Genomic DNA, 24,732 nt, shown 5'->3' with positions numbered 1-24,732 from the left:
TCGATTCCCACGCAGAACAAATTACAGTAGACTTGTATGTCCCAGTTGCATTCATGAAGATTCCGCACTGTCAGGAAAGTGTCCTTTGCTTCTTCGTAGACACAACTGTGCCGCCATTGTCAGCAAATGTGTCCCTGTTGCCTGTTCCCCTGCAAGTGAGGAAACGTTTGACGCAACCATGGAGCCCATTCATCTCAGTTGCATAAATGAAACGTAGTGTTTAACGTCCTAAAACCACCATATGATTATGAAAGACGCTGTAGTAGAGGACTACGGAAATTTCGGCTACCTGGGGTTCTTTAACATGCGCCCAAATCTAAGCACACGGGCCTTTAACAATTTCACCTCCATCGAAAATGCAGTCACCGCAGCTGGGATTCGATCTCACGACCTGTGGGTCAGCAGCCGAGTACCTTAGCCACTATACCACCGCGGCAGGGCTCTCAGTTGCACAAAGCAGACTGTTTCAATTATCTACTGCATGCTATCCAATGCGCAAGTGCGTACTGGTTTATGGGTGATCAACTGCTCTGATGAACCGACAGTGCTGCCGGAGGGTCTGAAACTTCCAGAGATTGATGAACATCAGGTATTCTCCTTTGGCATCCTTTCAGAGAGCAGTTGATTTCCCAGATTAGACCCATTGCCATAATCTGCACGCCAGGGACACCATTATGGCTATGATCGATAAGCCACTGAGCACCAACGAGCGTAATGAACTGGGGAGTATTCTGCGCAAACACGCCGGTCTCTTCGATTTCGCACAGCTACACACTCCACCGTCATTCCCTGCTTCTCGTATGAAGCACCGCATCGACAAGACATCGCTGACAGAAACTATAACGTGTATTGCCTTCGGAACATGCAGTGATCAATGAATAGGTTTGTGAGACGCTCAAGAAAGATGTAATTCAAGAATCATGTTGTTCGTGGGTCGCTCCAGTAAGTCTAGTGAGGAAGAAGGATGGGAAATGGCGATATTACGTTGACTACCGTCATTTTGACGCCATCACCAAAAAAAAAAAAAAAAAAAGACATATACTTAGTCCCGCGAATTGACACTATTGACTGTCTTTCATCGAGCTCTTACTTTTTGATACCGGCAGATTACAATGCACTAAGAAAACAAGTAGAAAACGGCATTTGCCACACCAGATGGACTTTTTGAATTTAATGCGATGCCATTCGGGTTATGCAACATGCCTGCAACTTTTGAGCGCTTCATGGACAACATTCTACGTGGATTGAAGTGGCAAGTGGGTATGTGTTACTAAGACCATTTAATTTTCAAGTGCACCTTTTGTGAGGATAACACATGCTTCGGTCTCGTGTTTGACTGCCTAAGCAAAGCAGGCTTGGTGCTCAACTCAAAGAAATATCGTTTTGAGAGCGCCAAAGACTCGTCCTTGGATGATTTGTGGACAAAAAAGGCATACGACTGGATCCCGTGAAGACTGCCGCAGTGGAGTCGTTCAAGGAACCTCACTTGATGTAAGAACTGCACAGCTTTTTGGAGCTTTGTTCACACTTCCTTCGATTCATTCCCAGTTTTACAATATTGCGTACCTGCTCACGTGCCTGCTTCAGAAAGGGCCGCAGTTTGACTGGATCCCTGAATGTGAGTCTGCTTTATCCGAGTTGAAGTTTCTTTTGACGTCTCATCCAAATCTTCCACACCTCAATCCTCTGGCTACCAAGGAACTTCACACAGACGCTAGCAGTATTGATGTAGGTGCTGTCCTGATTGAACACTTGGATAACAAAGAACAGGTCGTAGCGTATGCAAGTCCCTCGCTAAGCAAGTCCGAGCGTAACTACACCATCACAGGGCAAATGCCTCGCAGTGCAGCACTTCCAGTCCTACCTCTACGGATGCTTCTTTACCATTGTGACAGACCATCATTCTCTATGCTGGTTGGTCAATCTGCGTGACCCATCTAGTCGGCTTGTGCGTTGGGCACTTCGTCTACAAGAATACGACTTCATGGTTTCCCATAAAAGCGGTCGATGTCACGCTGACGCAGATTGTCTTCCGCGACCACCATTTCCAACAACGGAATGTGAAACGGACAACTTCGACAACTACATCGTATCACTGAACCAACTGTTTCCCGATACCAAGACCTTTAGGAATAAGATAAGTTTTGCAATAATTTTGCTGTCTGCTTTGCTGAAATATATACAGCTTTAATTATTATGAGACTCAAGCACTTGTGGAAAGTAGTTGGTAAAAACCAGTTATTGTTCACTTTGCATAAATTCCTTCGTTTTTTTTTATATTATTGCGATAGCAATTATATGGACACTTTGGGCTGGATTTTTCCGCCGGCGTTGGCGTTGCCGTCACTCACCATATATGTACAAGTATCTATATATATGAAGATGCAAGAAAGAAAAAAATCCAAAAAAAGACAAGGCGCGCGGAATCGAACTTGGGTCCTCTGCATCACGAGTGCGAGGCGCTAATCACTGAGCCACAGAGGAGCACGTCCTTCAACATTCAAACAACACTATCTATATCTACCACTTACCACTACTGATGGGCATCTTGTGGGAAATTATCGTGTCTTCAGCATTGCTAGCAAGATGGCGCAATGAGCGCACATCGCCACATCGCGCGGTGGCGCACGCTCTCATCTTTTTTGCGTACTTCGCCACGCTTAGAGAAGGGGAGCAATGATGCCCCCTCGTGCGCCCTTATTTCGCAGTGGGGAGAATCGTATGCCTTGGCTGGCCTTGGGCTTTACCTAAAAGGATTTTGTTGTAATTACCGGGTGCACCAAGGTCACTACAATCATTCCGAATCTCAGTTTTCGAAAAGCGCACACTCTGCAGACACAGCGAAGTAACAACTGAGATGCCTGTTTGCGTGCATCTGTACCTGTGAGTAGGTTTTTTGCGTAATTTGCGCGGGAGAAAAGTGGGGCACAATTTGATCTGCATTCTATTCTGTGCGTGACCTTTCAAATTGTTGCTATCACGTTCATTGCTTTGCCTTTGCGGCAAAGCTGCGACGATCTTCTTGGAAAGCACCACCTTTTTAGTGCGACAATTTTTCACAGGAACATGACGTTCTTGCGATGACTGGTTAGCGAACGGCCAGCAACGCGCTGTTTGGTTCTCCGCAAAAAATATTCTCGTAATATAATATTATAAGATGAACACTGAACAACTGAAATGTCACTCCCGATTCACATTGTTTGCGTATGTGCATTTCTAGATGCATTGACGATGTGGGCGAGCCAAACCCGATTTAGCAGCAGAATGTGTGCTACTTATACAGCAAGAGGAATGTGCAGAAGCTTCAGACTCGCCTTATCCATACCTCTCACTGTAAATATATTAGAAAATGTTTTTCACTACCACCACCGTCTGTGTAGCCTTTTCTAGTACCCGGATGAGTTAGCATCATGCCTAGTGTATCCGCATTATTATAGGGCATGAAATATAGCGATATACAAGTGTCTCCTCGCCAGATAAGTCACAATTGTCTAGTACTAAGAAATTCGGCAGCTACGAGAAATGCCCCTAAAATAGGAGAAACTTCCATCACTCACGTTCTCGCAAGCGCATCTTTGTGTCCATGCCTGGCAAGAGAGTAAACGTTGGAGACAGTCCAGCAGACACTGCAAGAAAGACCACTTGTTAGAAATAGTGCTTTTCTGAAGAGCCCACGAGGACTTTCGTACAAGTAATTAACACAGTGAGTTACGAAAATACACTTCATGTAACCAAATGTGCTATTAGTAAATGGTGCAGTATTTCCATCTGCGTATACAAATCAAATAAAGCTCTATTTAGGTGTAGAAAAAGGCAATACTCAATGCAGTAGGTAAATAATTAGGGTCAGCGAGTATGTAGCAAAAGGTAAAGTACCAACGCAAGCAGAGTAACGATGCAAGCACGACTGATTAAGGGGGGTGGGGGGTGCTTTCCTTTTTCCGAGTGTAACTATCCACTTCTTTCCCATCGGGTACTTGGAATAGTAGTGAAAGTTAACGACCTTTTTACGGGTGCGTGATCATATAGAGGCACAGAGCAGTACTTCACCATTGCGCAGCACTTGCCGCGGAGACAAGCGGCCGCAGTTTTAAGAATCAAAATGCTATGCTTTTAAAATGAGCGTTAAAAGCAGACACCCAAGGTTATTATGAAAGCATCAATAGCCACCACACACAATATAACCAAGACACCCATGGTTATTATGAAAGCGTCAATAACCACCACACACAATTTAACCAATTGAACTACTACTTTGTTGAGTTTTACCACGACTGTGGTTCCTACACTGCGCCGCGCCTCAAAAGTGCACAAAACCTCGAAGTGACATCATACAAGCCCGATTCGCAGCTCCGCCATAGATCGCACATCAGGCCAATAGTCCTCGCAGTCCTCCTGCACCAAGCTCATAACGTCACTAGCAGAGGCATTTTCCCCAATTTTGCTTATGACAACCCCTTCAAAAGCAGCAAGCCCAATATGTTCTTGCTACCTTGTTTCGGGTGTCACCTGATTGTTATCTACAATGCAAAAAGTTTGGTTTTGCCATGGTCCTTTTTCCAGACACCGCATCGTATCATGCCTGTGACGATGACATTTCTAAAAATGTTTGAACTTTGGATCGGCAGCTGACAGCTGTGTGGCCCATTTTGTTGCACACGGTGCATTTTGCAATAACAGGTTGCATATCACCGAGAAAGCTTTGCTTCTCAGTACCAGGCACTTTCGCATGCTTATGAAAATAGAAGAAGTTTTAAAGACGATAGCCTTTCTTGGGGGCTTTCGACCCAAAAATTTTGGTCTGTCTGTGTCTGTACATTTGTCTGTTTGTCCACTCTTAACGGCACCGGTACTTGAAACAGCCGACTCCATCCACAGCGCCCACCAATGCTGCTCAAGGTTTAGCGTTTATACTTGTGCAATTGTCAATTAATAAGCAACTATTGTGCAAGTTTGGGGCACCATAACACGTATATATTCTGCATGTACATCCTTTACTGGCATGTACATCTTTTACTAGAAAAGGCATACATAAGCAATTTTTAGAACCGTAGCACTTATCACGCAGCGCTGACCATGCAACGCTTGCACGGAACGGGGAGTTTCTAACGCTTTGCTAAGACGCGATGGTGGTGGCACCAACCCGTTGCCTTGCGTTCTAAACCTTATCACCTCTGCGACGGGCACACACACCCGTCTCGGAGTCACGCGCTTTTTTTTTTAAGAACGCTGCCAGGTGGCACTCATGTCTCACATGTGACTTGACTTAATCCACTCGATCGCCTCCGCTGCACACTCCAGGCACTCTAACGCAGTGCCTCCAGAATATCATCCACCGATTTTTTTACGGAGAACATAAAATAAATTGTTCACTCTCTCCACACGCAAGACTATAGTCTTTCGACCACATTTGCAGATTACATGCAAATACGGGGCCAAGTTTTTCTGGTGCTGAACGTCTATAAATTCATCAGCTGCTTAGGTAGAGGTACCCAAGGTGGAGCATTTCCCTTTGCGGAAGCAAGTGACCAACTTCTTATACAATTGGACAAAAAATGCTCCTTGACGATCAACTAAACTAGACTATCGAAAGTACGGGGTCTCCGAGAGATCAATCCACCTATCAAAATGTCCTTTAATTCTAGCTACAAACTGTGTAGCTGTCTCTCCGTTCTATGGTTTTGACGCTCGGAAACGCTCACGATACTCTTCTGCCATGAGACGAAAATGCCGCAGAGGAGCTATCTTTACATGAGTATAATCTAGGCAGTAGTCAGAAGACAGTCTTCCATACACTTTCAGAGCTTCTCCTGTGAGGCACATGCTCATGGCGATTGCCCATTGTAATTTGTCCCAGCCTCGGCTTGTCCTCACGCATTCGAACCTCTTGAGGTACGCGTCAAAGTCGTCTCGGGCAATCTCAAACTGCAGGAGAAATTTTCGAAGATTTATGGAAGGGTAGCGCACTGCTTGTACTTCAGGTCATTCTCCCGGTGGCGTTCGGTACGCTGGTGCTGCATCTAGCTCGGCAAGCCTTATGCGTAGCGGAAGGCTGCGTTCCTCTGCTTTGGCTAGAGCTTGCTCCGAGGCCACACGTTTGCCGGTATTTTTTCTCGCTCAACAGCCATCAGGTCGTGTTCTTTCGCCGCTTCATGCCGAGCCGCTCTATCATCTCGCTGACGATTTTCCTGCAGTCTCCTCCACCCTCTCAACTCTGCCTCTGACAAGCTCACTCGCTCCCCAGTTCCCTTAATTTCTGCATTTCCATAGCATCTACAATGTGTCTGTGCCACAGAGAACAAGGTCGTCCTGTCCCCTGGATGCCAAAATGTCACGGTGTATTAGCTTCACCGTACGAGGTTCAAGAAATAAGGACAAAGCGGGCGTTTTAAGTAGCACCCACACATCCAAACATTTAATCTATAGAAGATCAACTCTGCTGAGAGTCAAACGGTGAGTCGTGAACGGTTGTCGTCGGGACCCCTCGTGACGACTCACGTACAGGTGAACTCTGGGGCGGCCCGTGGACTTCTTGATAATTCAGAGCCACAAACTCTGAGGCACTAGGCGTCGGCAGGAACAGGGATTTGTTCTTCGCATCGCTGCCTCTTCCACCGAACGCTACGGTAATTGCTCGAATCTAACGCGCACCTTTTTTTCCAGTTAAGCGAGTTCTTAAGTCGCATGCACGTTAGAATCGAGTACAAACAAAAAAATTGCGGTCAATCTATTGCCACCGGCAAATCCAAAATGGCCGCCCCCTACGTGCGTCGGCATGGCGCGTCGGCCATTTCTGCCTACGTGTTTCCCATGTGCGGCACTTCGTACGTGTGCTGAGGAGCTCGTCATCTAGTACTGCATTAGCATCGACGGCGTGGAAGGGCCAACTCTAAAAACTCGAGCGCGCCACGATGCCGCTTTTAAAAGAAAAGTCATCGCGTGTGCAGAAACGGACGAAAATCGGGCCGCATCGCGGTCGCTCGGAGTTCCCGAAACGTGCATGCGGGACCGGCGGAAACAAAAGCAGAAGATTGTCGACAGCAAAGCTTCACGCAAAGGCTTCAGTGGACCGCAGCAGGGTCGGTTTCGGCAAATAAAGAGCTGCTCGGCGAGTATGTGCTTGAGCAGCGAGCGGCACAGCGGCCCGTGACAGAACTGCTCCAAGTGCGGGCTATGCAATTAGTCTTGGAAAAAGGTCTAATGCGGAGCCAGTTTAAAGCGAGCAGGTGCTGGCTAACAAACTTTATGAAGAGGAAAGGCTTTTCCCTCCGAAGGGGAACATGCATATGCGAAAAGTTTTGTGGTGGAGTACGATGAAAAGCTTCACAGTTTTCAGAGGTTCGTTCTAAACTTGCGGCGCAACAACGGCTACCTGCTTGGGCAAATCGGGAATGCCGATCAGACGCCTCTTTACTTCGACATGCCCGGCACCACAACTGTCAAGAAGAATGGGGCGAAGCAAGTTCGCGTGCTGACATCGGTTCACGGTAAAACTGCAGGGACGGCAATGCTCTGTTACACGTCAGATGAGCACAAGCTTCGCCCGTACCTCATATTTAAATCGAAGACGCTCCCGAAAGGGGTCGTTTTTTTGAGTGGTGTGATCGTGCGGGCCAGCGAGAAAAATGGGTGCGCGTTGAAATCGATGTCCTCTGTTTTTTTGTTGTTTTTTTTTTTCGTGGTGGAAATCGGGTGCGCGTTACAATCGAGGGCGCGGTAGAATCGAGTAAATACGGTACTTGCACCATGCGCTGCCCTTCCACTCCTGCCTTTTTATTCTCGGTGCTCCTGCCACGAGAGTTTTCCGCGTCTTTCATGTTTTTCTTTTCTTTTTGTAGTCTGTGTCACAGTGACTCAACAGCATTGTCGTCTATGTCGCTATCACTTCGCCGAAGTCTTTACACTCAAAACATGATACATCTACTGTGTCACAGTCTTTGCAAATCAGCAGATTGAATGCATCATCGACGATGTTTTTTAATATGTGCGCTACCTTCTCAAACTCCCCCATGCCATCGTACGCTTTGCGGCAAAGGGCGAACACATCCTGTATGTAAGACAGCTACGACTCCAATGACGTTTGAGTGCGAGATTCAAGCTCCTTTTTGGTCACTGCCTCCATGCCAGTAGATTTGCCAAACAGTGCATGCATCTTTTTTTTTTTGCACGCTTTCCAGCTGCCAATTAACGCTTCGTGATTCTCAAACCACACTTTGGCTGTTCTCTTCAGATAGAATGATATGTTCACCAACATGAGTGTTTCGTCCCAACGATAATTCTTGCTTGTTTTGTTTGCTCATACACCGGCAACCATTCTTGAATGTCGACATTGTAGGTCCCGCAGAACACGCCAGGGTTTTTGAGCTGGGGCAGAGCAACTATCGTCGTTGCCATTGCAGCTGTGGAAGCGGGACTCTGTTGTGCCATCATTGAATAAACTAAGCTTCGGCCGCTGTGTAGCTTCGTTATACTGTCTTCGTACCCAGCACCTCCACCAGAATGTCCTGGGTTGCGAGTAAGCAAAAGAAATGTATTTACATATTGTACACAGAGTACACAGAGTCCTTCAGCCAAGATGGCAGACTGGCAACAACAACATGAGTCCTTTCCATCAAAGTCGTCAAAGTCGTCCTTAGCCCTAACTCCGCCAACAGCGAGACTGCAGGCAGGACCGACGAGCTAGCGCACTTGTGGCGATGTGCTTCTTCGCAAGCAACGAAGCGGTAAGGGACGGCACGATCAGATTACTACGAGTGGGCGCGTGGTCTACGAGCGCGGCGTGTCATCGGAGTTGGCTTTAGCCCTAGCTCTACTGACAGCGAGACTGCGGGCAGAAACGACGCGCTAGCGCACTCTTGGCGACCGTGCTTCTTCGCAAGGAATGAAGCACATCACTCACTACCTCCTCTGAACCACGTTTGGGCATTTTACGCATCGACAACAGACCACACAGTGAAGCTCGTCACACCCCCCCCCCCCCCCCTCAAAGCCAAGGATTGCTCGGAACAGCGGCTAGCAGTTTCGCGCATCGTCACTCGAAAATGCGATGCCAAGCGCAGTGTGCGCCGTGTTTGTGTCATCGTAGTTACACATTTTGGGCATCGTCACCGAACGCCGCCGGCAAGTGCATTACGCGCCGGCTGCACTGTCCACGCGGCCACGCACTCCACCGTCATATGGAGTGCTGTCAATAAGCTTTTGTGATGCGATTTAGACGTGCTTGGAGCCGTGCTTGATATCGCCACGAAGTGTATGAATGTTCGAAGGCAATGAAAGCCCCATAGATTAGAGTTTCCACGACCGGCTGTATGATGATGCGCTTTACTGCTAGAGTGGCAAAAGAGCATGTGTCAATCAGGGGCACAAATTTTTATATGCCCGTTTCGCTTCATTAATTATACTGCTAAAACTTCCTGTGCCACAAGTCTTCTGCCTATAACTTTGTTATTTGGAAAGAAGGCATCGGGCGTCATGGTGTGATACAGTTTTCTGATGCAACAAACCTTTTTCCAAATAAAGCAATGCTCAGTGATTATTTGTAATCAAGTACTCAATTACACTAATTACAACTTCAGCACAAAAAATATGTGTAATCATTTCAGTATATGGTCTTATTCAATTACGACCTTTCTGTTATGCCTATCACACCACTCCTTCATACAGAGAACTTGGTTTGAAATCCATGCTTGTTCTTTGTAAATCATGAAAAGGAGGTTATGGGAAAAAAAAAACAACCAAGGAACACTGGTCAGAGACCAGATGCCCGAGAAGTCAAATATCACAAGACAAACCTGAGATCACAATTTTTAGGTGTCAGACGTAAAGAAAAGTTGAAACTTTAAACGCAGTTTTCTCAATACTGCTTTTTTTTTTTTTAACAATATGCTCATCTCCTCCATGAAGTTCAATGAAGAAATAATTTGTCTCTCATAAAGTGTTTGTGGTATCGCCTCAAAATTTTTATGGAAGGATTGTGAAGTCATTTTTAGTGCCTGGGCCAATTTTCATCAATATCCAACGAGAAACAAGAAAGTTCATCGAAAAAAAGCCTGTCGACGCTTTTTCTCACAAGTGTGTTTTGGACATTATGCATTGCTCGTGAAAAGTGTAGCACGGGAATGCCTGGACAAATTTTGATGCAGTTTTTTTTTTTTTTCGGAATTCCGAAACATTTCTTGAGGGTTTGACAATCTTATAATTCTTGTTTATGGCTGCCTGGACAAATTTTGATGCAGTTTTTTTTTTCGGAATCCCAAAACATTTTTTGAGGGTTTGACAATCTTATAATTCTTGTTTATGGCTCAGTTTTTTGTTGTTGTTTTTTTCTAGAAGATGGCTTGTACGTGACACTGTTTCTGACAATGTGTGTAGGCAGCCGTGATCTCTATAAAAAAAAAGAGAAGTGATAAAAATATTCTGCGGTTCTCATACCGAATAGTCTTCTTCTGAGTAAAGATCAGCACCATTTGCAGCTTTTTGGTATGTTTTGTTACAGCGCTAGGCTTTCCACGAACATACCACATAAGCCAAACCACGTAGCATGATGCAACTTGGGAACTACCGGTACTCAAAGTATCATGATGAAACTGCATATTTCTTTATTCAAGACACTTATGAGAATGCATGCGAAATTTCATTGCTCTAGGTCAACAAACGAAAAAAGTTTTTTTCATCGCCACCTACCCCTTAATAAACAGTGCTGTGTTGTCAGCACCATGGTGGGATGTGGGCCTGCAATGTTGCAAGACGGTGACGACGAAGCACTAAAGACATCTAAAAACCGAGAAAATCTGGCTTGACGACATAAAGCATGGCAAACTAATAATCACACGAATATAGTGAACATAAAAGAGAAGGAAAAAAACATGGCTTCATCAGAGAAATTGTATGAAGACCGATTTCTGTTCACTGGTTATTCTACAACAATTAATATTTTTTTGGTCCAAGTAGGCATAGATGAGCCAGCTCAAAAAGTGGCATCTGAATTTGAAACAAGAAAGTACAGTCAACTTCTCTTAAATGAAACTCGAAGGGGATCCATACAACTGTTCCATTTATAAGCATACAACTGTTCCATTTATCAGAAGTTTCATTTAAGCAAAGTACACTTATTTAGTAAACCCTTTTTTAGTAAACCAAGACCTTTATTCCAATTGCACAAACCTCACCTTACTCATGAGGATGAGTAGGAGAAAAAAAAAAAGGGAGTGAAGAGTGCTTTGTTTGGCAAGATTTAGTTGTTTTTTCACAAGGTATGCACCTATGTCTGACAAACTAGCTAGAATTCTGGACAAGTCTCATTCTCAAAGTAGCGCTGCAAAAGTTCAGCAGCCTCTCTAGCTGATCGGTCTGGTGGCACCACTGAACTGGCAGTACTGTCATCACATTCAACACTGGAAGATTGATCCTCATCTTGCACTTCGGCAATCATTTACTTGACAGTCTCTTCAACATTTTCATCCATTGATTCGTAGTCCTGCAGAGTGAAAGGGGCAGAGGGTACGACCTGACTGAATACTGTCTTAATGTCGGCATTAGCAGGGCTTTCTTCTTCATCAGCTACTGCTTTCTTGCACTTGAAAGCCAGCATGGTGAAAGCATCTATGTATTGTTGTTGCCTTCACTTGCTCCCAGGCACAAGCCAAAATGTGGATGGCTGCCAATAAATCTAACCTGTATCATTTCTCGCTGCCTGCTCTCAGCAGCATATGATGGAGTAATTTTCTGTGGCAATGAACTTTAATGTTCTGAATAATCCCTTGATCTGTTGGCTGGATCAATGCCATTGAATTGGCTGGCAAGAACTCCAGAGTGATGGCTTGGAGTACTTGAACCTGACCGTGGGCTGAGCAATTGTCCACGATGAAGACAACCTTTTTGCCTTGCCTCGTAAATCTAGCGTCTTCCTCCCGAAGCCAGTTTTCCAATATGGCCATGGTCATCCACGCTTTTCCGTTCCCATGTTACATAACGGGAAGGTGTCGAACCAACATCACCTAGACTATTCACAAGGCCCATTCATACCCCTCTCTCCAGACGGCATACGTCACGCTAGTTGTCCGATGTTATGACCGGCACAGCAAGGAGGTGGCTTGCAAGGGACGCTCATCGGCGTAACGGTCAAACGCTGTCCGCGTCCGGCAGGAACGCGGGAGGCGTCTGTGTGCGCCGCAGGAAATGCACATCAGCGTCGCTGGGACACACAGTCGGTGTCTAGCGCGTGCACGGACGGCTATAAAAGGAGCGTGTCGGGAGTGCGCTGTGCTCTCTCTCTGGACTTCGCTGGCCCGCTCGTCTCGAGTGCGCTCAGGGCCCTTGTGATGAAAAGGCGCGTCTGAACGCTCACGTTGCAATGTACTTCTCTTGCAAATATGTAAATTAAACGCATCTTCTACTTGTTCGTGAGACGCGTCGCAAAAGTCGTCCTTCGCCGGATCCTGGGTGGCAGCCTCAACGTCTCCCCGGACATATCACCGACTGTCCAGTGGCCGAGGACGTGTCGCTCAGGTTGTGGTGTTGGTCACCCCGCGCACTTTTTTACCCCGAACGGCGGACAAGCCACGACAGGTTTGCCTTTCATCGCTACCTGCTTCGCTGGTTAGACTGCGTTAGGCTTGGTACTGCATTGCACTGCTCCGAGTCTTCGTCCGTTCCCACGTGTCCTATTTTATTGGTGTTGTATTTGTGAGTATGTGATTACACATCGATCAGTGCGTAATGGGACGTTGTCGTGTTCCCGGGTGCCGCGGCAATTATGACAGTGCTCCCAAAGTGCGTGTTTTCGCATTCCCCAAGGATGAAGCTCGGAAGAAGCCTTGGATAAAAGCCATTCCGCGAAAGGATTTCACACGAAGCATACACTCCAAGGTGAGAAACTGCTGAAGTTGGTTGTCTTACCGGCTCTATCGCATTACTGGCGTTCTGGCTCTGTTACTGTTGAACCGAGCGACTATCGTGAGTGGTGATGATAGTCTTGTCGCGCTTCAGGTAGGGCAGTGCGGTAAAATAGAAAAGAAATACTCAGGCTCGTGTCAAAGTTCCCATTAGCCCGTTTCGTATGAAAGTAATGAAGTCACTGTTATGCTTGGCGCAGGTCTGTGAACTCCACTTCCTCGAGGCTGACTTCATCACAAAGCTGTCACATTTCAACGCAGCGTTGGGACAAACATTGACAGTCGACAGCGAGAGGGTGCGCCTAGTGTGAGATGCTATACCCTCGGTGTTTCCGAACTAACCGTCCTACCTGAGCACGAATCGCAATCGCCGAGAATCTCCCGTCTCGAAACGAGCTCGAATGGAAGACGAGGTCTTGAGCAAAGCGATTAAGAACTCTATATGCGCAAAAAAAAGCGAAGAGGAGAGAAATGCTGTGTCCTCTTTCGAACACTTAAGAGGCAAGCTTTCTGCTGTATGCAGTAATGATTTCTGGACCATCAAGGCAAACGATCGTTGGTGATGTTTCTCCGCATCGAAGATAATCCTTCACCACACGTGAGGTTTTCCGTCACTGTGCTTGCTGATCTCTCACTTGCAGTCTCAGCAGGTATGATAGAGCTGGTTTCATTACCTTGCGGAGGCGCAGTTCCAGACGCAGTGCGCGACATCATGACGTTACCGCACTGCTCCAGCAGCTGGAAAACCACATGACTGAGACGCCTGAAGTTGCAAGTTCGTCGAAAACAGCGTCAGTGTTGCAGCATATCGGCTCCTTATTGAATGAACTGTCCAAAGACAGTGACACGACCGAAGAACACAGTGCTTCGTTTCGTTTGCTAAATGAGCAAATAGCTCTCGCACTCGCTGCCCCCATTCGTCGCTACAGTGCTGAAACATTAGTGTTTTCTAGCATTCTGCACTCCATATCTCCGCATGCCTATAACTTTGCCAGATCAGCGTCGAAATTGACTTTACCCCATCCTTCAACCCTGCGCCGCGTTTGTTCCAAGTATGGAGGCGATCCACTGAAGGAGCAAAACGAAGCGAACTTCCTCTCCTACATTCGAGAAAGAGTGAAGTGCATGCAGCCGAACGAAAAGACCGTGACGCTAATGGTTGATGAAATTCATATCAAGCCATACTTCGATTATAGAGGGGGCAGCATAGTTGGATCTGCAGCCAATTCTCAAGAGACAGCCACAACCGCTCATGTTTTCATGCTTCAGTCGCTCTTGTCATCAAACAAAGATGTGCTTCACATTTTTCCTGTTGCTAAAATGACCGCCGAAATTCTACATGAGTTCTGCAAGAAAGTAATTTTAGAAGTGGAATCTATGGGCCTCAGCGTCATTGCTGTAATTACCGACAGCAATTCCCACAACCGGAAAATGACGTTTTTCTCAGAGAAACAGGAAGTGCGCATTGTATATCCTCATCCAGCCGACAACAATCGGCCTCTGTTTTATGTCGTAGACCCTGTGCACATACTGAAATACATCAGGAACAACTGGATGAATAAAAAAAAACGAAGGAATATGCTTTTAGTTTCCTGAAGTGAACCTGTCAGGAATATTGCCCGACGGGCTGCCCAGAATGAAACCAGCATCATTTGAAGTCGTACGGCAGCTGTATGCACTGGAGCAGACATCGCTTCTCAAGCTTGGCTACAAGCTGAATTCCAAGGCAATCAATCCAACACCTATGGAGAGACAAAATGTAAAGTTGGTGTTAAATGTCATTAATCCGTTTGTATCAAACGCACTTGAGACGCGTGGCGATGCCCTTAAAACAACATGTGCCAGTTCAACAGCTCTCTTCATAAACATCATATCGACGTGGTGGAAAATCGTCAACGTGAAGACCCCTTCGAAAGGTCGCCGACTGAACGACACCCTTCAAAATCCAGTGAATTCTACGGTGGATCAACAGCTGGTTTTCTTTAGTGGCATGGTAGACTGGCTAGATGCTTGGAGCAGCGTCAACATGAGCCGTGGCTGCTTGACAAGGGAAACACATTCTGCGTTGAGACTCACTTGCTAGTCCCTTGTTGAGCTGTCGCGGTACTGTTTAGAAGAACTGAAGTTCAAGTATGTCTTGCTGGGAAAATTTCAAACTGACACTCTTGAAGATCGCTTCGGTCGCTACCGTCAGCTTGCTGGTGCACAATATCATGTTTCCCTGAGGCAGCTTCTGGAGTCTGAAAAGAAAATTCGTCTGCAAAAGCTGCTGATGCTTCAGCAGCCAGACATCAGCAGCAAAAGTGACACAGAAGTATCGCAACATAACTTCTCTGTTCACATCTCAAATGATGAAATTTCCAACCCAAAGCATGACATGGAGGTCGTTGCTTATATCGCTGGATATTGTGCTCATTCAGCTCTGAAGAAGCTGTCATGCTCATTTTACAGCAGCGTGCTCGTCCTGGAGAACAGGAACATAGATGTGGAAGGTAACACAATGATTGACAACTTGTCAAGAGGAAGCTTAAAGTTTCCGCAGCCATGTACTGTGCACATGGTGCTGGTGACAACGCTTGTTGTCGAAAAGCTCACCAAGGGAGAAAATGCAAAAGCGTTCCTCGCGTCGAACAACCAACGTGGCATTGTAAGCTCCATTACCACATCACTGCTAGGAGGTGTTGAGCTAGAGACTTGTGAAAATGGCCATACCTCTGAGACTATCGTGCGGCATGTAGTGCGTGTTGCAACAAATGTCGCTCTGAACAACTTTTGTAGACTTCGAAATGACACCATCCAAAGCACCGCACAAAAAAAAAGGCAGCTGACAGAAAAATCAAAACATTGAACAAGAAATGAGGTAGGATGGTTTTAGCTTTTCGTCCTAATAAAACCACTTCTACAAATGCATTTCTGACTATTACAGATTGATCACTAAAGTGTAAAGGCAGGCGTAAACAATTGCAGACCGCCCAGGAACAAAAAAAGAACAAAAAAAAGAAACACCGGCTTTCAATAAGTGCCCACAGCAGATATAACGAGAACGAGCGCCGACGACGGCCGGGGTGCAGGTGGGCAACTAGCGTGACGTCACGCTCTCCCTGGAGGGGCCTTGTCAATATTCTAGGTGGTGTTGGTCGAACGCCATTGAAACAACGTGGGTGCCTTGATTTTCCTATTACCGACGGCTTCAATTTCTCATCTCCTGCCATGTTTGCACCCACCAGCACAATGATGCGATTTTTACTGCCTTTTCCTTCACTACAGGCTTCGCCTTTGAAGGTGAGCGTCTTTGATGGAAGCGCCTTATAAAAAAGACCCATCTCGTTGACGATGAAGACGTCTCGTGGATCAAAGCTCACCGAAATTTCCTTAAACTGCCCCTGTTGCCAGTTGGTGCAAATGTCCCTGTTGACTGCACCACTCTCACCCGAGATTGCTTTGAAGACTAGGCCATGGCGTGTTTTGAAGCGGCTGAGCCATGGCGATCTCTCGAGCTTTCTGCTCAAGAATTGCCTCGCTTATGGGCAAATTAGAAGTCCGTGCACGCTTGAACGACAGAAAAAGAACTTTTCTAGATGTTTATAAGGCGTCGTTCGCATTCGTTTAGATGTAAAGGTACCGTCCTTAACAGTGCCTTCAATCTTTTTCTGTTTTTCCAGATCCGTGACAGCGTCGATTTTGGGATGTATTTTTTTGCCACCTCCATCTTGGGCAGGCCGCTTCGATCGAGCTCTTGAAGAATTTGTAGCTTTTTATCAAGCGGGTGTGTATGGTGCGGCCACTTCCTTTCGATCAGACTGAATTAACACAGTGATCCACCGCAACTTGCCGACTTTGCTCCTACAGCCACAAGCGAGAATGGATACTGGATTGGCTTGTCTCGATCTCGAGGTGTTGCCATGGTTGTGAGACTACCTGTGGCATGAGGGAGTCTATGCTGTGTTTAGAGTTTGTGCCGTTTAACCGTAGGTGACCAATAAGCACTGTTTCGATTAACCGATGAATTTTACTGTGCAACACATAGAAATCCAGCAATATGAGCCCGTTTAGTTCCGTTAATGAGGCATTTTTGTTTAAGCGAGTTTCGTTTATTGGCAGTCCAATGTACTTTTTTTGCATGATGAGGAACTGAGTCGCTAGCTCATAGGCCCACGCTATCAGTGTTGTTTTGAGAAGCGTCCTGCTCTTAGCGTGGAGGGACCTGAAACTGTTGAACTTTAAGCGCTGCCTTTTGCATGCGTCCCTGTTGATTCATCATTGCCATGCTGTGAAGTCGCTGTCTCTAAGCACAATAAATTTGCCGAACTTTACGCGGTCGTGTCAGGCATTTCAGATGCAATTGAACTTTTGGCCCCCGTCGCTTCAGAGAAGTCAGCAGTAGAGCCAGCCATTTTCACAGAGCTTTTCTTGTTTTCTTGTTTTTTGCTGCACCGTCAGGCACTTTCGGTATTTCTCAAACTTGTCCGCCACCTATTATGTCGCTCTGGTTTACGCGGAGCCTTGAAATGCGACACATGCTCCATACAATTCTGATACACCAACTTGCTATTCGAGACGAAACATCACTCGCCCTTTTCAAAGCGCAGCCAAAGACAAGGCCGCTGATGCATATATGTCGCGTCGAGGTATACGTGCACTGAATTACAAAGCGCGAATCAGCTAAACAAATAAAATACACAGGCAGGGTTCACAATCACAGGGCAACGTGTTACTAAATCACGAAATCCCATGCCCACAAACCTTTGAGAAAGATGTTCTTTGGCATGCAAATAGCTGCCGTCCCATTCAGTAGCGCCATCTCAACTCGCGTGACGGGGACTCGCTCGCTAAATTCCATGCCGACCGGTTGTGCCCTCGCGATCTCCGACGTCAGCGTAGCTCTGGCCTGGGCTGGCCCTACGTCAGCTCCTGACACCGACCTTCGACAACAGTGCAGCTCTGACCTACCAAACTTGCCCTACGCCATCTCCCGACGCCGACAAGAGCTCTCGCAAGTGGCGCCCTGTCCTCGGACTCCTGTGACCGTGTTTCCATCTTTCCTATCTCTCCTATCCCCTCGATTTGTCCTCACTCACTGGCCTAGCGCATCATTTTATCTCTCTATACCCTTAATCCTATTCTTTTATTCTTTCCTCACCCCCATTCCTTGTGAGCTACTGTTGAGGTGTCGCTCTCTGAAGCTGACAGTTACGGGGCTCACTTTTCTCTTCCTTTCTCTCTAAGAACCACTTGGTAGTCGCATGATGGAAACTACTCGTAGCTGAAGGAAATCGGCGTACGCAATCTGCCCCCACCCTCCCCTTGTGCGGAGCAGCGAGTGTCAGCACCTAACATATTCTTACACCATGATCATGGCCTGTATCATACAGCTAAGAACACAAGCCCTGGTGGTGCCTTAGTGTGTTGAACACAAGCCCTGGTGTGTTGAAGTCACCAAGCTGTCCAAATGGAAGGGTGCTATTACCAGCTCCAGACTCAAAGAGTTATGGGCAGTCCAACGGGCCCCCGATGCAACAGACTTGGAATTTTTGTTCTGACGTGGCAGCGGCCTGCATCCATCCATCCAGTAATGGACAGGTGGCAAGATCAGACCAATTTCTGTAGCACCAACCCATTCAGGGTGATAGTTTTTGTAAAGGCCACATGTAACATACCAACAGACTGCATATACCACAGCTCACCTAAACAGCTTTGCCATTGAAACAGGCAAAGGACAATCATTTATTTATTCTTGCAGGCAACAACTTTTTGTCAACTCCATCACAACTGACTGTGTAATATTTATGTGTCACATGCAACGGTGATGCCGCACCATTTGAAATGACTTTTTAAAATTCTCTTATGCATTATATCTATAATAAAATATTTACTTAAACAAATGAGATTAATATAACGCTTACATGTCTGTGTAGAGGACTCCTTCAATTGACGGGGCTGAAGGCCTCCTAGAAAAATACAGACAAAATGAAAAAATTACACCAAGTCTATTCATTCAAATATATCTAGCATATTTCACTGTGCACAGGACTTTTCTCAACATTTTCCCTGTTGCGTGTTAAGTGCTCAAACAGTCATGCACTTCTGCAAGACCAGTAGGTCTATGTTTCACTCGAGAGTAAAATAAACTGAGATAAAGGGAAATTGTAGAAAGATATACAATCTTGTTATAAGAACGAAGCGGCTGTGGTCTCTATTGCCAGCTACTTGCTGTTTTAAGTGGTGTGGCGACCATGGAGATGGCCTCAATTCATTTCTTGTGCCCACCAAAATGGTACAATTAATACTGAAGGGGCATGAGATCACCTATTATTATTATTATTATTATTATTATTATTATTATTATTATTATTATTATTATTATTATTATTATTATTATTATTATTATTATTATTATTATTATTATTACAACTTCATTGCAGAGAAACGAGTTTTATGTAACTGTCTTTGGCATGTGTCCGGAAAGCAAAATTTGTTACTGTTGACACTTGACACACAAAATTTTCAGAGAATATTCAGCTTTGTATACTGATTTCAAACACGTAATTGTATTTTTTTTACACCAGTCCAAGAAAAAAGTTACAATAATTCTTATTTTATGAATTCGGGATGCGACTTGCTTAAAAAGTATTGCATTCGAATAGCTCACGTTCAGCAGGCATGTTCCTGAATGTTCAAACAGTGCAAATATGAAATTTACTGCTTGTCTCTGAATTTGAGCCAAAGTTATTAAGTCTTCTTTTCGCAGTCTCTTAGCTGTGAATTTTTGTTGCTGATTTCTAGAAGATTTCATAATGTTCCGTCCTAAAATACTTTATCATCATTTTTTTCCCACTTGCTGATCCTATAGCATTCAAGGAAGAAAAAAAGACAATGAATGAGTATTGGCGACAAAGTGTTCATTCCAGAATTTAAACCTTGTAAAAATCTTTATTTGAGAAAAACGCATATAACTCAAACTTGCGAAAATAAATATGCCGCCACAAAACTTATAATTAGGATCTTCAGAAAGTCCCAGGAGAGTAATCTGAACCAAGCTCATGCTCGTGCTTCTTCATTGTGGCTGCCTAGAATGCCACTGAAGAACTTTCACTTCGCGCTAGATGCACGGCGGTAGTAATCTTTTTGCCAGTCCGCTGGCTGCTTTGGCTTGTTGGCTCTTACTGCAGTTCACGCAAAATAAGTGAACTAGACTCCTTGTTTCCCAGATAGAAATGCATACAAGCTAGCATCTACCACGGCAGTCTCAACAGCACATTCTTGTCGTTTTGTGACAGGCTCCATATAACAGAGTGCAATGCCTCATTTTTTTGCATTCTGTGTTTTTTCTCTCGCACATCTTCGCATGAGCTTCTTGTCAGACAAACTCTCATACACAAGGTCCAGCGCATGGCTGACAGCCTCTGGCGAGTTGTACTTGCTTTTTGGCATGGGCCCATTTTTTTCCATGGCTGCATTGTGCATGCACCATGACTCGGGGCCCTGTGGACAATAGCTGTGGTTAGGCTGCTCGCTAGTGGACGTCACATGGTAATATATAGCCCACACAGCCTTGTGCATCTTGTCCACATTCCAAGAATGGGATTTGAGAGCACAGTCATAGTAACTTGTCAATCTTGTTATAAGGTCACCCGTGAGATAACCCTTGCCACTCATGCGCTCGCCGGCGTCTCTTTTGTGCTTCTGCACAAAATTTCCAACTGTAGTCCCCATTTTCTTCTGCACACGGTTCGCACAATCTTGTTTCTGAACATTAATGAAGCCATACACTTTGGCTTCGTTGACAGCAAGCACTCTATTACCGGCTGTCACCACCACAAAGCAAGGTTAGACTATGAAGCGAAAGTGAGTGCTGAAATAAAATTGTTGCTGCCTCTACGTCCATTTGGCCAGCTTTGCATGAGGTGTTTTTCTGACATGAATACTTAGATTTCCGCTCGGCATACTCTGGGCTGTCGGGTTTTGGGCCACGTTCGCAGCAGAGGGAAAAATTAGACAGCACTACATAGTCAAGCACATATCTTGAAAAAACTTCTGCTACAGAGGCCACTCCAATGTGTGAGGTGTGTCCTCTTGTGTGCCAGCTTTCATAAAAAGAGTGCAATATTTTCAGGGTTGCCGAAATTAAGGTCCTTGTAGACACTCATCACTGTTGCGGCACAACTAGTCATATGAGTCGGCACAAGCTCTCGTTGCTACTGGCTGGAGCTTTGTTTTTAGGAACTGCTGGTAATCTTCATGCGTAGACCTACCAGCAGTACCAACTGCGGGGAAGTGGGTTCTAACAGAGATCGTATGAAGACCTACCAGCATGAAGTATGAAGACCTTCGTGTGAAACGGCCATAGCGGTAAAGATGTCGTTCAGTGTCATCAACTCAATTCCTGTGCTCTGCACAGCAGGTGCCAGGCGAACGTTGATCTCAAACAGGTTGCAGTTATTGTTACAGCCAACACGTCGTGAACTCAATTTTGAACCAACTTCCCCGCAGTTTCTCACGAACTCCATTTTGAACGAACTTCCTGGCAGTTTCTGCAGCGAAGCTATAGCTTCACGGCGACACCGTACTCACTTGAGTCACATTCAATAGTCAGCTGTCCCCGGCACACTCGACAAGAAGAACATTTCTGAAATAAGCTGTTTACCAAGTCCAGGTCAACAGTTGTTTACCTCGTGCCGACGAACTTTCGATGCCGCGCTCACTCAGAGAACACTCAATTCGCGATCAGCTGCCGAGACCGAAGAAAGTTTTGCTGCTTTCTGTTGTGCACAACACTTAATGATATTCAGGTTAGGTTAGGTTAATTTGGTTTTTATTGCGCAAAAGCAGCTAAAGCTATGCTGCGCCAGACACAAGACTTTCAGGAATGGACACAGAAAAGATGATATTTTAAAGCTTATTTACCAGGTTACATTCTTTCAGAAAGTGGCATAGATGTGTTCAGGCGACGACCTTATTCTTAAAACATATGATAAGGTTAGTATTGCTCTTCGATCACATAGAGGGGGCTCATTGCATTCTACGTATTGACTTTGCACAGGTGATGTTCTGTAAGCACCACTTGACAGACGGAGACCGAGGTTGTGTATAGAGTAAAGACGGCGGATGTTACGTCGCCTCTGAATAAAATAAACCCTTCTTTTGGACATAATTGAGTAGTGGAGGTGCTGGGTACAAAACATACGTACCACAGAGCCACAGCTGTTTGAAATTAACCGGAGCCGTCGTCTTGCTGGTCTGCCATTGACAACAGTCGTCATGGCCTAGTGCAAGGGTCAAGAATCAACCGCCTCAACTATGCACAGGTCTACGCCGACTAGGCCTTACTACACGGCGGCATTAGCTTCTTTGCAACAATCAGTATGTATGAAAGACATCAACAAAACTAAAACTCCGTGGCCACGTCATGACTCATTTGCGTCCAAGCAGAATTTCGGCCAACGCATTCAGCTCGGCCCTGCCACTCAGAGGCGGGCAGCCCCAATTCAGCAAGCTGATCGCCGACCCTTCACAACTGAGCGGTCTGCGCATTGGTTCGGCGAGTGTGCTTTACTAGTCTGCTACAACTGTGGCTTTTAAGTCCACACTACCAGGTATTGCAACTACCGGCAGCTACCGAGGTACGACCAATTGCCGAGATATAACCGGTCTAACATTACACGAGCACAGGCATTCCCAGGAAGTGCATCGAACGAGACCCCAGGACCCCTACGAAACCAATCTCTGGCTTCTGACCGCAGTGTGACACCACCTCCTACCCCGCGCATCAACGGATCACCGTCTCCTCGGCGCACCCACTTCTGGCCTTCTCCGGAAAACTAGTCCGAGTGGCCGTTGAAGGTGATCTCTCTGGACAGTCTTCGATTCCAACAGAAATATCCTCTTTAGCTTCCATGTTTAAAAATAAGGTTTATGTGCTTATCGATGGTGTACCAACAATAGCCTTAGTGGACACAGGTGCTATCGGGTCAGTGATGAGTCTCGTGTTCACCTGCCTCCTTGAACAAAAAGTCATGTTTCGTTAAGACCGTGCTGATACGTTTTGTGGAATGAGTGGGAATGTGTTACAACCTGTTGGTGCGTGCACTATGACTGTTACTTTGGCGTATTAGAAATTTGTTGCAGAGTCTGCTGTTTTCCCTTGTATTACGCATGAAGTCATTCTGGACTGGATTTTCTGAAGATATGTGGTGTCACTGTCGATTCCCACGCAGAACAAATTACAGTAGACTTGTATGTCCCAGTTGCATTCATGAAGATTCCGCACTGTCAGGAAAGTGTCCTTTGCTTCTTCGTAGACACAACTGTGCCGCCATTGTCAGCAAATGTGTCCCTGTTGCCTGTTCCCCTGCAAGTGAGGAAACGTTTGACGCAACCATGGAGCCCATTCATCTCAGTTGCATAAATGAAACGTAGTGTTTAACGTCCTAAAACCACCATATGATTATGAAAGACGCTGTAGTAGAGGACTACGGAAATTTCGGCTACCTGGGGTTCTTTAACATGCGCCCAAATCTAAGCACACGGGCCTTTAACAATTTCACCTCCATCGAAAATGCAGTCACCGCAGCTGGGATTCGATCTCACGACCTGTGGGTCAGCAGCCGAGTACCTTAGCCACTATACCACCGCGGCAGGGCTCTCAGTTGCACAAAGCAGACTGTTTCAATTATCTACTGCATGCTATCCAATGCGCAAGTGCGTACTGGTTTATGGGTGATCAACTGCTCTGATGAACCGACAGTGCTGCCGGAGGGTCTGAAACTTCCAGAGATTGATGAACATCAGGTATTCTCCTTTGGCATCCTTTCAGAGAGCAGTTGATTTCCCAGATTAGACCCATTGCCATAATCTGCACGCCAGGGACACCATTATGGCTATGATCGATAAGCCACTGAGCACCAACGAGCGTAATGAACTGGGGAGTATTCTGCGCAAACACGCCGGTCTCTTCGATTTCGCACAGCTACACACTCCACCGTCATTCCCTGCTTCTCGTATGAAGCACCGCATCGACAAGACATCGCTGACAGAAACTATAACGTGTATTGCCTTCGGAACATGCAGTGATCAATGAATAGGTTTGTGAGACGCTCAAGAAAGATGTAATTCAAGAATCATGTTGTTCGTGGGTCGCTCCAGTAAGTCTAGTGAGGAAGAAGGATGGGAAATGGCGATATTACGTTGACTACCGTCATTTTGACGCCATCACCAAAAAAAAAAAAAAAAAAAAGACATATACTTAGTCCCGCGAATTGACACTATTGACTGTCTTTCATCGAGCTCTTACTTTTTGATACCGGCAGATTACAATGCACTAAGAAAACAAGTAGAAAACGGCATTTGCCACACCAGATGGACTTTTTGAATTTAATGCGATGCCATTCGGGTTATGCAACATGCCTGCAACTTTTGAGCGCTTCATGGACAACATTCTACGTGGATTGAAGTGGCAAGTGGGTATGTGTTACTAAGACCATTTAATTTTCAAGTGCACCTTTTGTGAGGATAACACATGCTTCGGTCTCGTGTTTGACTGCCTAAGCAAAGCAGGCTTGGTGCTCAACTCAAAGAAATATCGTTTTGAGAGCGCCAAAGACTCGTCCTTGGATGATTTGTGGACAAAAAAGGCATACGACTGGATCCCGTGAAGACTGCCGCAGTGGAGTCGTTCAAGGAACCTCACTTGATGTAAGAACTGCACAGCTTTTTGGAGCTTTGTTCACACTTCCTTCGATTCATTCCCAGTTTTACAATATTGCGTACCTGCTCACGTGCCTGCTTCAGAAAGGGCCGCAGTTTGACTGGATCCCTGAATGTGAGTCTGCTTTATCCGAGT

The 24,732-nt window shown here is 45.8% G+C and overlaps 1 protein-coding gene across 11 annotated transcripts in view; it reads right to left on the bottom strand.

Moving 5' to 3' along the window:
- The window catches only part of LOC142785024 (uncharacterized), a 424,940-nt gene that overhangs the window by 96,149 nt on the left and 304,059 nt on the right, over nucleotides 1-24,732 (bottom strand). For all 11 annotated transcript variants that reach the window (XM_075883440.1, XM_075883442.1, XM_075883443.1 and 8 more), the window contains 2 exons: nucleotides 18,797-18,841; nucleotides 3,558-3,626 (listed from right to left, as the gene is read on the bottom strand). In XM_075883440.1, the coding sequence (XP_075739555.1) occupies nucleotides 3,558-3,626; nucleotides 18,797-18,841 (114 nt within the window). The remainder of the gene's footprint in view (nucleotides 1-3,557; nucleotides 3,627-18,796; nucleotides 18,842-24,732) is intronic.

Source organism: Rhipicephalus microplus, unplaced genomic scaffold (genome assembly GCF_043290135.1).
Source record: "Rhipicephalus microplus isolate Deutch F79 unplaced genomic scaffold, USDA_Rmic scaffold_17, whole genome shotgun sequence".
In the NCBI taxonomy this organism is placed as follows: Eukaryota; Metazoa; Arthropoda; class Arachnida; order Ixodida; family Ixodidae; genus Rhipicephalus; species Rhipicephalus microplus.
This window is presented reverse-complemented; position numbering and strand designations above follow the sequence as displayed.